Source organism: Pseudozyma hubeiensis, assembly GCF_000403515.1.
Source record: "Pseudozyma hubeiensis SY62 DNA, scaffold: PHS13, whole genome shotgun sequence".
NCBI classification, from domain to species: Eukaryota; Fungi; Basidiomycota; class Ustilaginomycetes; order Ustilaginales; family Ustilaginaceae; genus Pseudozyma; species Pseudozyma hubeiensis.
This window is the reverse complement of record NW_012133795.1, coordinates 377,661-392,689: the sequence shown is the minus strand read 5'-3', so window position 1 is coordinate 392,689 and position 15,029 is coordinate 377,661. Positions and strand designations below refer to the sequence as shown.

The window sequence follows — 15,029 nt, the reverse complement described above, 5'->3', positions numbered from 1 at the left end:
CATGATTGTTGTTTCTTCACAGATGATGGTTGCGTGTGCGTGTGGATTCCAGCTGGGACCAGGACACTGTGCGGCGGCGAGGATTTCACCAATTCAATCCGTTATCCTGCTGCAACTTTCCTCCTTTGATCTTAGTGCTTCTGATCGTCAGAGTGGGCACTCTTTGTCGGAGCAAAGCCCTTTCCGAGGTTGGCGTTCTCGTGATGCTTCGGGTCGGCTTTCGCGATGACCCTCTCGAGAGCATCCAATCCACGATCGACCTGCGCCAGATCCGGACCGTACGAGATGCGGATGAACTTTTCGCAGGGCGAATGGACGATGTTTCGACGATGAGCTGGGTTGATGTCGAAGCTGATGCCGGGAACGACGATGGCTTTTTCTTTGAGTAGTTCTTCGAACATGACCAGTCCGCTGTTAAGCGGAGCGGGGAGCGAGGCGAGGCTGTTTGGGACCGAACGAGATGGATCAAGAGAATCAGGTCAGTCAAATGTCGCAGAGGATCTGGGGAAGAACGCGGGACAAGGTCGAGGGGAAAGCTTACCTGAGCCAGATGTAGAATGTACCTTGAGGCTCGACTTTGACTTCGAGACCCATGCGTTTGAGCCTGGCGAGGACGTGTTGACGTTTGTGCCTGAAGAGTTTCTGCAGCGCAATCCTGTCCTGATTGCACCTGTCGATGTCGAGCATCTGCAGGGCCATGCACTGCATCGGGTGGCTCGTGCCGCCGTCGAGGAACGATCCGGACTGGTTGAGCGCGGTGATGATGTCCTTGGGACCGACAACCCAGCAGACCCTCCATCCGGGCAGTCGGAACCCCTTCGTCAAGCCGTCGATCATGACGACGGGGGTATCGTTGATGTCATCGATATGCTCGGCGGCAGAGTTGGCGCGCCCGAGAGGTCCTTCGTGCATGTACCACGAGTAGAACTCGTCGAGCAGAATCGTACAACCCAGCTCCTTGGACGTCTCCACCAGATCTTTGAGCTCTTGCCCTTCGATCAGCATACCGGTGGGGTTGCGTGGGTTGGACATGATCATGGCGCTCAGCCCCCTTCCCTTGATCTCTTTGCGCAGATCGTGAGTGCTCAGCTTGTACCTGTCTTCCTCCGAAAGCACCGTAGGAATCGGTACCAGGCTCTTAAACGCACTCAGCATGCTCTCGTAGCTCGTGTATTCGGGCAGCTGATATCCGCAGTTGACGTTTCCAATCACGGCGGCCAACCTGGTCATTCCCGCTCTGCCACCAGGAACGATGCACACGTTGCTGTGGTCGAACTTCTTGCTCTGCTTCTGTCGGAACGTGTGGTTGTAGTAGTCGGCCACGGCCTTTCGCAGAGCCATGGTACCCGTGTTGGGTGCATACTCGTGCACGCCCTCTCCGAACTCGCTCAGGTCGAATTGGAGGGATCGTGGAGTTCCGCCTTCGATGTTGCCGACCTCGGGAGCACCTTGACCCATGTTTGCCCATTCGGGGTTGCCGTAGTAGAAGCCATTGCTGGTTGCACGATCGGTGACGTAGATGACACCGGTGGAGCCAGGATGCTCGATGGCGGGGAAACGTTCACCGATCTCCTCGTGGGTCTTGTGGAGATTGGATCGGAAGGTGTGCTTCTCGGCGGGGGAGATGGTGGAGGATCGACGGCCGTTGTGACCGGGGTGCGAGCGAAAGATCCGATGAGCTTCGGATTCATCCTCGTGAGAGAAGGTGGAGAGCACAGCGTCGGCCGTGGCTTTGAGTTTGTCGGCGGCTTGTGCGCCAGCAGAGGCGTCGGATTCGCCGTGAGGTGCCATCTTTGCGTGGTGTGGAGGGTGAAGGAAGGAAGGGAGGACAGAAAGGGAGGGCGGAAGAGAAAGTTATATGATAGCGAGGCGGTGCTGACACGTGCACCAGGTGATGATGAGTTAGAGGTCAATGTGCTGTTGCGGAGGCGGGATGCCGAAATCGAGCCGGTGAGCAAAAGCATGGTTGACAGCTCGGCAGCAGCCGAAAGCTGATGCTCTGAAATCATCAACTGCAGCAACCGCCGGCTGGGAATTTTGGTTGCTTGCTGCTTCAGCATGATCCGTGCCCACTCAGAGGCGGCTCATCCGACGCCTGTGCTTCGCTTTTCGCTTACCGAAGATTCTCGAGCTTACTCTCATCCTCAACCCGACACGTCTCTTGGCAAGATGCTGCTTGGGATGCGGCTAGCGAGTCTGGCAGCAAAGGGGAACGAATACGCACAAACGAGCCGAGCTCAAAGGCAAGGGAGGCCACGCTCCAAGACCCTGAATTCAAGCTTCGAGCTGGTGTACGTGCAGCTCTGATTGGCAAGCACATGCGAGCCTCGAATCCTCGATGAAATCTCACGCGGCTCAACATTTGTTTCGTCTTCGGAAAATTTGCTAACGCACAGCTCCACCTTAATTTACTTGTCCCTCATCGTAGCGTACCTTGTGCACTTGACTTGCCTTTCAGGACATCTGCGATCCGTCGACGGACTCATTCAGAAGCGTCACACGCTATACAGGCTCGATATCGGAATCCAAGCGGGTGCTGGTGCGGTAGAGTTGAGCACGCTCATCATGGCGGACTCTGCTGTAGCCTGGCTTCTGGCTGCCTCCCCAAAGCATGCCGACTACGGTCAGGCGCTCACTGTCCTTCGCATCCTTCAGCCGGTCGCCATCCTCCTCATCGCTCTCGCTTCGATTCTGCTGCGACCATCAAAGGCGCTTCTCGCTCGTCTCTTGAAACCACGCCGCTCCGACTACGAGCAGTTGCGAGCCGAGGCGGATCGAGAAGACCACCACCACCAGCGCCATGACGAGCCGCCACAGCCGACGCCTGTCATCGTACCTGTACGTTCACGCCGCCGCATATTGACACAGGCTGCACAGCTCAGCCTGGCTGCCACCTTTTTCGTCTCGGGCGTCCTCATCATCCTCCGCGCCGTGCTGCCTCCGAAGCAATGGCAACCTGACCTTCCCCTTTGGCGCGCCGTCGACGTGCAGGCTCTCGGTGGACTGCTCGCCTGGGGCTCTGTCGTCATCGCCGCTCTTTGGGAGGAAAAGCAGCGTGGACGAGGAAAATATGGACGAGGCAAGTCAGCATGGTCTGCAATCGTAGGTGCAACCACCGACATCTGCCTGCTCGTGCTCTACATGATTCCTAAGGAGCGCCGAGACCTCCCTTCGACGAGCGCTTGGTCGATCGCACAGCTTGGCCTCATCATCTTGCGCCTCTTGCTGCTCTACCCCGTCCTCATCCTCGCCCTCTCCTGGGACCGTGTTCGCTTCGTACGCGCTGCCGACCTTGCCAATCAAGCTGCAGCCAGTGCTTCATCCTCATCCCAACCTCGTTCAGCACCTTCTACAAACGGTGAATCTGCAGCTCTGCTTCAGGCGCCTGGCACCTCTGCGACCCCATCCTACGGCGCCACTGCCACCAACGGCTCCGCCGGCAACAACTTGCATAAAGCGGCGGGCAACTCGGGCACGCAAACACCCAACCGCGATCCCAATGCCTCGATGGGCCTCACTGTCGCAGCTGCACCACCACCGCCAACGTTCAAGGTCTTTCTCTACCGCATCCGCTTCCTGTTCCCCTACCTCTGGCCGTCAAAGTCGCTCCGACTTCAGCTCATCGCAGTGGCCTGTGTCGTGCTTCTGTTCGCAGCACGCGTCGTCAACTTCTTCACTCCGCTCGCGCTCGGCAAGCTCGTGGACGACCTTTCGACAGGCTCTCCTCCTTGGCTCGATGTCGTCCTCTATGCCGGACTCAAGATGCTCCAGGGTCAGGGAAGTCTGCTCGCCGTGCTTCAAAACATCCTGTGGGTCCCGGTCGAGCAGTACTCGGACCGCATGATGAGCATGATGGCTTTCGAGCATCTGCTCAACCTCAGCATGTCGTTCCACACCAAGAAGAAGACGGGAGAGGTGCTCAGGATCCTCGATCGAGGCAGCGCCATCAACAACTTTTTCCAGTACCTCCTCTTCAGCTTGCTCCCCGTCTTTATCGACATCTTTGTCGCCATGATCTACATGACGCGCACCTTCAGTCCCGCCATCGGAGTGGCGCTCTTCACCGTCATGGTCGCCTACACCTGGACCAGCGTTCAACTCACCACGTGGCGTACCGGTCTCCGCCGTGCCATGAACAACAAGGACTCCATCTGCAGGGCCATTTCCGCCGATGTGTTGATGAACTGGGAGACGGTCAAGTGCTACAGTGCCGAGACGTACGAAGCCGAACGCTTCCGCAGCGCGCTCCAGGACTACCAGCAGGCCGAATTCAAGGTGATCGGCAGTCTCAACATGCTCAACATGGTGCAGAACCTCATCTTGGCATTCGGAACCCTCTTCACCATCATGCTCGTTGCCGGCAGTGTCGTTCGAGGCGAGACGACCAGCTCGCAATTCGTCGTTTTTGTCACCTACCTTCAGCAGGTGTATCAGCCCCTCTCGATGCTCGGCACTCTGTACCGCGTCGTACAGCAGAACCTCGTCGACACGGACAAGCTCATGACACTGCTCGAGGAAAAGACCGAGGTCAAGGATGTGCCCGGCGCCAAGGACCTCGTCGTCACGGACGGCGTCATCGAATTCCAGGACGTACGCTTCTCGTACGATGGCAAAGTGGAGGCGCTCAAAGGCCTGAGCTTCAGGATCGACCGTCACTCGAGCGTGGCGCTGGTCGGCGAGTCGGGCGCCGGAAAGTCGTCCGTGTTGCGCCTGCTGTACCGCTTCTACGACATCCAGTCGGGTCGCATCCTAATCGACGGTCAAGACATCCGAAACGTGACGCAGCGCTCGCTTCGACGTGCCATCGGCGTCGTGCCTCAGGAGCCTTCGCTTTTCAACAACGACATTCGCACCAACATTCTCTACGGCGACACCAAAGCATCGGACGAGGCGGTAGAAGCTGCTGCGTTGGCCGCTCAGATCCACGACCGTATCGAGAGCTTCCCCGAAGGATACTCGACGGTTGTCGGCGAGCGCGGTGTGCGCCTCTCGGGTGGTGAGAAGCAGCGTGTCGCCATCGCGCGGACCATCCTCAAGAACCCGCCCATCTTGTTGTTGGACGAAGCAACGTCGGCGCTCGACAGCCAAACGGAGCGTCAATTGCAGTCGGCGCTCAACAACCTCATGCAAGGCCGATCGAGCTTGACCATCGCGCATCGACTCTCGACCATCATCAACTGCGACAACATCATCGTGATGGATGCGGGTCGTGTGGTGGAGGTGGGTTCGCACGCCGATCTGATTGCTCGAGGTGGGCTGTACAGCAAGATGTGGGAGCAGCAGATCAAAACGCAAAAGGAGCAGGAAGCTGCGGCAGCGGCGCAAGAGGCAGCACGTGAGGAGGACAGCAAGCAGACCGCCGACTCTCAGCCAGGCATGCTCGGGATCGTTCCACCAGCGGTCACGGGAGAGCCTGAAAATCCACTGAAGGACGGTACGGAAGCGGAGCTGCCTGAATCAAGCGAACAGCCAGAGGCTTCTACAGGCCCCGGCGACGGCAGCAATGGTCTGCTCAAAGTCGAGTCGGCTCAAAACGCGGAGATGAGCCGAAGCGGGTCAAGTTCGCCGTCGGTGCAGGACGAATCACCCTCAGGATCCGATCTCACAGGCAGCGAGACGCTGAGCAAGGACGAAAAGAAACGGCAGCAAAATCGCAAGAAGAATGTCAAACGTCGTGAGAAGGAGAAGAGCAAGAAGTCAAGTGGTTGAGGACCTCTCGCTTTCGATTCGCTGGACTGCTTGCCTGAGTTGTAACTAAGGATCACGTCTTCCAGTCGTCGATATCGTCGCACTCTCGAAAACAGGTTCCGCAGAACTCCTGAAATAAGAGAAGGTGGTGTATTCATCGCAACGTCACGCACTGCTTGTGGGTGTGATCGATTGAAGGAGTGATCGATGTCGGCGGGCTTTCATAAGATCCGGATGAAGTGAGGGTCCAAGAATTAGGGTGCCTATGAGTTCAACACGGCATCGCTGACAGGCTGAGCTGTACCTGATTTTCGGAAATAGAAAAGCGTCGAAAATAATCGCGTAGACCGCTCAGCCTGCCACGGCGTCTTAGCAGAGCGTCTGGAACGCTGCGCGCTCCTGCAGCAGCCGTGAGCGGGCGAAGGGAGAGAGGGGCCCACATTTCACGCGGTGAGCTCAGGCTCGAGGCTTTGTATCCGCCGAATTCGGAACCTCCGCGGCTGTACACGCTCGACCATCACATTCACAATCGCATCCAACCTCCGGTCTTTACATCTTGTTCGAGTATCGGTCTTGTTCGGACGTTTCCTTTTCTTCGCTATCTACAGGCCATTGCACGTCGACTCTTACCATTGGCAACCGTCCTTTCGCATCGCTCCGTGGATTTGAATCACGACTGCATCCCAACACCCGGTCCGTCCACCTTGACACGTCGAGGCTCAGTCCGCAAGCGATCCGACGCTATCCGCTCATCATAGTGCCAGCGCTACGCCTCAACTCTGTCGATCGCAACGACGGCACATCAGGCTGCAGTCAAAGACGCCCGTCTGGTCGGCACATCCGCGGCGATCACCTGTCATCACGCTCCTTTTCAGCCAGTCCAACTACGCCAAAGACTTGTGCACAGTCGATACATCAGCGCAAGGTGCTCTGTCGACATAGCGCATTATAGCCCACCATGTCGAGCATGTCGAGCATTCCGCACGAGGAGCTCCCCATCCTCGAGGCGCTCATCAACATCCGCAATCGACTCACTGCGTTAAAAAAGGACAGCTCCGAGTTCATCAGATCCCACGATGTCCAGCAACTCTACCAACAGGTGATCAAGCAGGTCACCAAGCTTAACGCTGTCCGAGACGAGCAGCAGGCCCACGCACAGGCAACAGCCGCTGCCAGCTCCGCCTCGGATCATCCCGAGCACGCTGATCAATCCGGTGCCAACGGCGCCGACGACTCACCCGTCCTTCAGCACAACCGTGTCGACACGACGCTCAACGACGTCTTTTCCCTTCTCAGCCTGTTCTTCTTGACGATCGGGCGCAGCCGCGAGTCGCCTGCCACCTTTTCTCAGCTCAGCTGCATGAAGCAGCTGCTGGACCACCTGCAGGAGTCGGGCATCTACACCGAGGCCGACCTGCAACCATTTGGATCGCGTCTGTCCGAGCTGCGCGAGATCATCCGCAAAGACGGTGAAGGCAGCCGACATCCACCGCAGCTCACCAAGCTCATGACACGCAAACTCGAGGCGTGCGAGAAGATGGTTCGCAAGCTCGAAGGCACGCTCAAAGTGCTTTCCGTCGAGCTGGTGCCCATCCATCAGAGGATCATCTCCATCCGTCGTCAACTCGCAGCAGCAGCAGCCAAGCCAAAGCCAGCACGAGCAGAGATCAAGCAGCTGCAGGAGGAACTTCGAAAGATCGACGCAAAGCGTGTTGACGGCAAATTCTTGGGTCCAGGAGGCAGCTCGGTCCCTGCAGGCCAAGCCATTCTCGTGGGTCTCTTGGAAGAATGTTTCGAGATCTGCCACGACATGACGGTGCGCAACGACGAAGTGCCCATGACGCTGCAGCCCATCTATGACCGACTCGTCGAGATCAAGTCGCAGCTCGAGCATCTCGTCTTGACACATCGATGGACGCTGCGAGAGACCGACCTTTGGAATTACCAGGTGACGCTCAAGGAGATCGACCGACTTCGCGTCAATGGCAAGTTTGTCGATTCGGAGGGCAAACAGCCCGAGGGTCAGCTCGTGCTTCTGTACCTGCTGCGACGATGTTACGGTCTCATCTATCGCCTCGTCGCCTCTTCCGAGCCCATCTCGGAGGAGCTCATGCCCATCAGCAACAAGCTTTCCACCGTGTCCAAGTGTCTCAAGGAGGTCTCCAAGTACGGCGGTCCCTTCACCATGCGAGATCTGTATCCGTACCGACTTGCGCTGCACCAGATCGACGGGATGCGAAGCAAGGTGCTCGACAAGGACGGCAACGACACGGGCGTGCGAAAGTGGCTCGGACGCGACGGCAGCGTTCCCGAAGGTCAGGCCATCCTGCGTGCGCAGTACGAAGAGGTGGAGCAGACCATCGAAGAGATGCTCAACCGCGAAGACGATGATGACGATGACGAGGAGGAAGACATTTGGGACGGCGACACAGCATCAAGCGCCAGCGTATCTGGGACCGAATCCGCCGCCTCCGACAGCGAAGACGACGCCGAGGGCCCCTCGGCTGATTTGGTTCGACAGGCGTTGATGGAAAGAGGAGGACCCATGATCGGCATGGTCTCACCCGACCAACCCGCCACGCAACCCAATTCGACAGCAGCATCGCGGCATGCCAGCTCGGCATCGAGCGCAGTAGGTCGAGAAAGCGGGTTCGGCAGCGGCTTTTCATCGATGACACCCCTCTCGTCTGCCGCTGCTGCAACCGCTGCCGCGCCAACAACCGGCCATGGCAGTATCGCTAGCTCGAGCGCCGCCACCTTGAAAGCAGTTCCTGCCGGCGATGCAAATGCCCCGACGACCGTGACGCAGGCTCCATCCGCAGCTGCCATTCCCGTTCCATCAGCGATCTCTCCCTCGACGGTACCACAGTCGGATGTGGACTCAGCAGCCGTTTCAGCATCCTCATCGACGCCATCGGCAATGGCAAGCCCATTGCCTGCTGCTGTCGCGTCTCCGACTGCATCTCAGATCCGCTCGCAAAAGATCGGTCGCGATTTTCGAGACGGGGTCGGCGATCTGACCGGTCTCAGCTCGCGATCGCCGCCCGTCAACGCGGTGGATGGCCGAACGGCTTCGCTCGGCGCGCTCGTCCAAGCCTCTTCCACACCACCTATGTCAACGTCCGCGAGTGCATCGTCTGCACAAGCGCAGACGCAGGCAACGACAGAGTCGACATCCGACGCAGTCGATCTTCTGCCGGCAGGAGCTGCTCCGCTTGCCATCCCTACGCCGACGATCCTGGAAGAGCAGAAGAGATCCGGGCCTGGACTGGGCTCGCAGATTGATGCCTTGACCCACGGATTCCAAGGGACTTCGATCAATGATGTATTGTCTAGCTCTATCGACACTGTCGGTACTGCGTCAGGGAAGAGCACCACGTGAGGGTATTCGGTGCGTGTCGTTGTCACTGTAGTCACCATTCATAATTCCGCTTCATGCCTACAGACAGGACTTTCGCTCATATGGTCGTTTGTGTTACATGGAACGAGGACTCGGGCTCGACGGCAAGACGATGCCGTCACCTTGTCGTGACAACACGTCGTGGTGTCGAGACGATCAGGCACGGTGAGCCATTCGTGTGGTGTGTGGAGATGTTTTTGGTCGATCATCCGTGCGAGCGAAGAATTAAGAAAATCAGACAGGCAGCACAGAGGCGATCAGCGATTTAACACGCTCAGTGGTCTGCAGGAAAAAATGTGTGCGGGTCATCGCGAAATGAAATGAGAATTGGTCTTCCAGTCCGACTGACATGCTTCCTTCCATCGACAACCAATAACATCAAGACGTCTGCTTAATCGCCGGAAGACAGCCTGTCTGGAGGCTTTTGCGTAAACCAGCGGCGATACCTGCCTCGAAGGGACATGCAGTGAATTCTGTAGAGTCGATGCCTCTGCGTTTCTGCTCAGAAGGCATCTTCTGAACAAGAGTTAGCGTCGTTCACTTCATTTCGGTTGTCGCAGAAACCTTGTTAGCTGCGTCACAACCTCATCAATCTCTGTGCTTCAGCAGCGGTAGCACAGACACGCATACAGGATCCGCCCACTTCGTCAGCCTGCATCGCGAAAATGGGACCATCCAGACACAACGCTCGGGCAGCGGCCGGCTCGGCCGGATCTTTGTCGAATCGCAACGACGAGTCCACATCCGCTTCCGCTTCTAGATCCCCAGCTGCCCCTTCAAGAACACCAACGCGTCCTTCGCCGTATACCAGGACACCAAACAAACTATCGTCGTCCGCCCTCGCAGTCGGTCCGAGTACGCCTACATCGCGTACCAGCTCGCCCATGATGCTGCGAGAGATCTTTTCCATGATCAGTCCCTTCCGTGGCTTGAGCAGGGCCCGACGCTCGGCTGCGTTCGGAGCAGCAGACGAGGCCAATATGGATCAAGATGCATTGGAGGCAGATGACGGTGCCCCGCTCGGACAATCTTCAGAGCTCGAGAATGTGGAAGAAGGCGTCGATGCAGAAGACCGCATGATAGAAGACGCCGAAGAGGGCTTCTCCACTGGAGCAGCTGAACGATCTGCTCAGGATGCGCCGAGCAGCCAGCTGAGTGTACTCTCAGACGCACCTTCGACCATTCGATCGCCCAGTCCGAGACCCCGCTCGTCGCTTGCCCCACCTGCCAAACACCTTCCATTGGCCGACAGCGGATTGGTCACACCTGGCCTTCGTCGTCAATTTGCAGCATCACCGTCACATCCAATCTCATCGACACCTCTTGCATCGACCTCTCAGGTACCTCTTGCAGCACAGACCAGTCCAGTCTCTCGCAACTACGACCTTTTGGCACGCTTCTTCTCCGAGAAGCAGCGAGGTGGTCAAGGCGGACTCACCGAAGTCGAAGTCGAAGGCTGTATCCGATTGATCGAAGAGAGCATGGCGACGGGGCGCAACCTCGAGTCCGAGTTCGCTGGTGCTTCGCATCACGAGCGACACTTTGCGCCCGTGCAGATCGGTGGCTTTGCCCCCTCGTCTCGCGCCAGCAGCATCGCCCCTCCTGCCTTCCCGTCTTCGCAGAGCACAAACACGCTCTTCCATCCCGGCACCAGCAAGTTCAATACCTCTTCGAGTGCGTATTCTTTCCTTGCCCCTCGTGCGCCTGCATCACACTCTGGGTTTGGCGTCGCGACGTCCTCTTCGACGTCGTCCGCGCGCAGACGACCCATCTATCTCGGTCCCGGCATGAGTGGACTCTCGCTCAACCGCCGCAGACCCGTCGTGGCGAGTGCGTCGCGTGCAGCTGCCATGGCAAAGACACAAGGTTTCAGCTCGATGCCACGATCCAGCACGGATCCCAGCCTCGCGCGATACGCCAGGGATGGAGCGGACGAGACAAACGATGTTGCCGATCGTGCCGAAGAGGCAAAACGCCGCCGCACTGGGATGGATGCCGCAGGTCCTGCCTCATCCGTCAATGGCCGCGTGCCATCTGCGGACGAGACGGTTCAATTCGAGCCCGCATACGAGAAGCAGGCGCGTCAGAGCAGCTTGCTCGCCAAAGACATCGCTGCCTCGTCGCCAGGCAAAGCCACGTCCACCGGCTCTCCCTTGAAGCGGGCAGCTCCATCGCAAGAGACTGTTGCCGCCGCAGCGGCCAAGACGAGCCCACCAAAGACCACCACACGCACCGCCAGCGCGATTCAAGACATCCTCAAAACCACGCCGCTGGTGCGTCCACCAACCAAGCCTGAGCTCGTCAATCCGTACCAGTCGGCGGCGCCCTTGCCCGCTAAGAGCAAGCCAGCGGCCGAAGAGGCGATACCCGTGCGCCGCTCTGCTCGCACTTCGATGCTCACGCGCGCCAAAGCCAGAGAGACCGCCAGAGCCGCGGAAAAGCACAGCCCTCCCAAGGAGTCTGTGCTTGACCTCATCGAGCGAACCGCACCCAAGACGATCAGTAAGAGGAAGGCGGCACCCGAGACGTCGGAGTCCAGGCGCGATGAAGTCACATCTGCGCCCGAGCCCGCCTCCAAGCCCTCCTCAGAGTCAACGAGTTCGACAGAAGAACGCAAGCTGCAAAAGACGGAAGAGGTACAGCGTCGTCTGGAAGCGCTCAACAAGGCCAAGAGCCAGCAGAAGGAAGAGCAGAGTGGCAGTGCTCCGAAGCCCGCCGTGACCGACAACAAGTCTACATCCAAGATCTCGTCAAACCTCGTGCCACCGCAGTACACGGCTAGCAAGCCCAAGAAGCCTTCGCCCTTGTCAGCCGCTTTCCAGGCTCCCGACTCGCCCAGCTCCGACACGGAGATGACATCGGCGCCTTCCGGTCAACCCCGCGGTCCCGCCATCGCGCAGCCCTCCTTTAGCTTCGGCAGTCCCGCAAAGACGACAACGCCGTCGGCTGGCTTCTCGTTCGGTGCTGCGAAACCGAGCGACCCTTCCGCGGCAGCTGCGCCATCTTCTGCTGGATTCTCGTTTTCGAAGCCTGCGGCATCCACGACACCAGCGTCGTCTGCAGCTCCCGCCAGCATCCCCTCGTTCTCCTTCAGTCCTGTCGCAGCAGCACCATCACCGCAGAAAACGGCGGCAAGCGCTGCCCCAGCAAGCACCGCGTTCAGCTTCTCGGCTCCCTCGTCTTCGTCGGTGTCGACGGCAGCCTCGAGTTGCTCGCTCGCAACGTCGCAGCCTAGCTCGATCCGCAGTCAAGTGATGGCCGAAGATGCCTCGAGCCTGCCGCGATTCGAGTGGCAGGTGCCTGCAGTAGCGGCATCCACCAGTCAACACGCAGACAAGGCGCTGCGAGACGAGATCAAGTTGGCAGCCGAGTCTGCCTTGCCCAAGTTCGACTTTGTTTACGACGTCACGACGTCGTCCGACGCCGAGAAGGGCGGTGCGGCCAAGACTGCTGCTGCGCCTACCAGCGCCGACTTCAGCTTCTCCGCATCTACGCCGGCCCCAGCCGCATCCGCGCCGACGTCAGCACCAGCAACAACCCCCGCTGCAACCGGCAGCGACAGCGCCGCAGACTCGGAGAGCACCGACGATCCCAGCAAGCCCTCTTCATCAGGCCTGCTCGGCGAAGGCGAGGGCGAAGAGTCCGAATCGACTTTGCTCACCGTGCGATCCAAGATCTGGCGTCTGGACATGTCGACGAAATCGTGGAAGGATCTCGGTGTCTGCGTCGCCAAGATCAAGCACGACTCTTCCACCAACAAGCACAGGCTGCTGGCTCGAAACGAGGCCAACGGAAAAGTGGCGGTCAACTTCTTGATCTACAAGGGTCTCAAGAGCAGCCTCGATAAGACGGTGAATGCGTTTTTGGGATTTGACGGAAAGGACCCGACGCAGTACAGGATGAAGGTCAAGACGGAAGACGATGCGAAGGAGTTCAAGGGTGTGCTTGAGGAGGCAGCGGGTAAGTCGTAGAAGCGGTTGCGGGGGAAAGTAATGGCAGGCGATTCAGTGTTCGGTGTGATGATGTGTGCGGGTGTGTGTCTTCGGATGAATTTGGCTTCTTTCCCCTTCCCCTTTGTCCCCTTTGATGCCCCAAATATTTGATTGATCAGTCTTTATTCAGTGGCTGGTTGATTGAAGACGGAGGCTAGAACATCAACCTTCCCTTTCGGGAGGGTGTGCAGGAAACTAGGATTTAGGTCCATTACCTCTCGATGCTTCTGTGAGAATTGACCCATTGAACGTTTCATACATTCTTCCCCATTTTTCCCCACGGTTTCCTTTCTAGTCTTTGTGGTTCGAAGGTTTGTAGAATTGCAGGAATGGAGGTTCTTGCAGAGGTGAGTTTGATTTGGTTGTTTCGATGATGAGGTGATGTGTATTCTGTCGTGATGGTTGGGTTTGCGGGAGTGATATGGACGTTGACATGGCGATCTGGAATGCGGTTTCACTTGACAAAGTCGACCTTTCTTACATCCAGAGATCGACAAGGCAATTACTTTGTCCAAGAGCAAAACAACTTTCTTGAATCGGACTCTTCTTCAGTCTTTTCTCTCGCTCGCTTTCACCTTCCGTCTCGGCTGACGATCCTCCTCATCGATTCGTCTGTGAACGAGCAGTGTTTTCGAAGGAAACACCCTTCACATGTTGGACCGGTTCCGGGAAAGAGTCGACACCCAGACGATGAGGCAGAATGCGATCGGGAAAGAAGATTAAGGAAGGTTCGATAGGGATGGATGAGGCATTACAAAGGCCAAGCTGCATTCCTCTAGATCTTCGGGATAGCTGGTGTTCTGTCTCATCGACATACCTGCACTTTTGCCGCTTAGAATGCGATTCTTGGTGACGACCGCTTCGGCGGTATCGGCACGTCGAAGGATCTGCTCTCTGATCGGCGATGGGGATAAGTGCTCGGCAAATCACGCTGGATTCGCTGGCCTGTAGTAGCTCTATAATAGAACTTTGTGCATGCGGAGTTCTCAGCATGGCCTTCGTTGGGTTTCATGAGACTGTGCTGGATGCATCCCTCGATGTGAATGAATCGCCGAAAAGCAGCATGTGTCACGGCATGACGACAGTACCGGTCAAAGGAACCGCTCGTGCTTTCCGATGGGAACCCGACCTGTGCAGATCGTGGGTTTGGAAATTCTGAGATGTGAATTGGCGAGCTTGAGCAACACTCAGAGGTTGTTGTACCGCATGAGATCGCAGCACCGGTCCGCTGAATCAACTGTCTTCTCCCAAGAGGGCCAAGCGGCTGCTCAACCGCAACAATGGGCGACAATGGAGAGGAGAAGAATGCGTTGTCGGAATCCGAGGCTCTCTCTCATTGTGACAGATCAAAGTTAGATGTAACAATGGCAACAAAGGAATTTGAACCTGAATCGAAAACGCGGGTGAGGTTAATTGAGCCTAACCTTACTGGCACGCCTGGAGAGTGCATTTATTTGTACCACCAAATCCAATCCTGCTGAAATTCGAGCTATATTTTGAGCGTGGCTGCAGCTGACCACTTTTCAAAGTCCAAACAGCGTCAAGTCGTGTTCCCATCTCATTTTTTCGTGCATCGCTGCCATCGCTGTAAAGAGAGGGAGAGAGAAACTGCATCGGTCAAGGCAATCGCAAAGTGAGCACGGTCTTACAGTCCTTATTCAGATCAACTGGGGAGTGGGAGGGATTGCGGCTGCAGAGGCGACAATGACCGAAAATAAGCTATTGCAGGTCGGGAACCGAGACGCACGATGATGTGAGCATTCCATCGAATGAAGCGGTCGGACAGTGAAATGATACTCGGAGCGGGATCGCTAAAAGTGAAAGAGGGAGGAGGGGGCAGAGGGAAGCGCGACCGCAATGAGGTGGACGAGGGAATTAAAGCTCCCTCGATCGTCGATTGCAGCTCATGATTAGGTTTTCCACTATCACCTGCTCAATCATGTACCAAA

At 57.4% G+C, this 15,029-nt stretch overlaps 4 protein-coding genes across 4 annotated transcripts; 3 read left to right on the top strand and 1 right to left on the bottom strand.

The window, feature by feature from the left end:
• Nucleotides 1–131: 131 nt before the first annotated feature.
• Nucleotides 132–1,791, bottom strand: PHSY_001087 (aspartate aminotransferase; the record flags this gene model as incomplete). The annotated part of the gene is made up of 2 exons (XM_012331719.1): nt 132–411; nt 542–1,791. 2 exons carry the CDS (start codon nt 1,789–1,791, stop codon nt 132–134), a joined length of 1,530 nt encoding a protein of 509 aa, XP_012187109.1.
• A 267-nt stretch (nt 1,792–2,058) lies between these two features.
• PHSY_001086 (heavy metal tolerance protein) lies at nt 2,059–5,709 on the top strand (the record flags this gene model as incomplete). Its single annotated transcript, XM_012331718.1, has 2 exons — nt 2,059–2,291; nt 2,397–5,709. 2 exons carry the CDS (start codon nt 2,059–2,061, stop codon nt 5,707–5,709), a joined length of 3,546 nt encoding a protein of 1,181 aa, XP_012187108.1.
• Nucleotides 5,710–6,646: 937 nt separating this feature from the next.
• PHSY_001085 (hypothetical protein) lies at nt 6,647–9,070 on the top strand (the record flags this gene model as incomplete). Its single annotated transcript, XM_012331717.1, has 1 exon — nt 6,647–9,070. The coding sequence occupies one exon, from the start codon at nt 6,647–6,649 to the stop codon at nt 9,068–9,070; it is 2,424 nt and encodes an 807-aa protein (XP_012187107.1).
• Nucleotides 9,071–9,753: 683 nt separating this feature from the next.
• On the top strand, nt 9,754–13,994 carry PHSY_001084 (hypothetical protein; the record flags this gene model as incomplete). The annotated part of the gene is made up of 4 exons (XM_012331716.1): nt 9,754–13,048; nt 13,376–13,427; nt 13,568–13,808; nt 13,917–13,994. 4 exons carry the CDS (start codon nt 9,754–9,756, stop codon nt 13,992–13,994), a joined length of 3,666 nt encoding a protein of 1,221 aa, XP_012187106.1.
• Nucleotides 13,995–15,029: the final 1,035 nt, after the last annotated feature.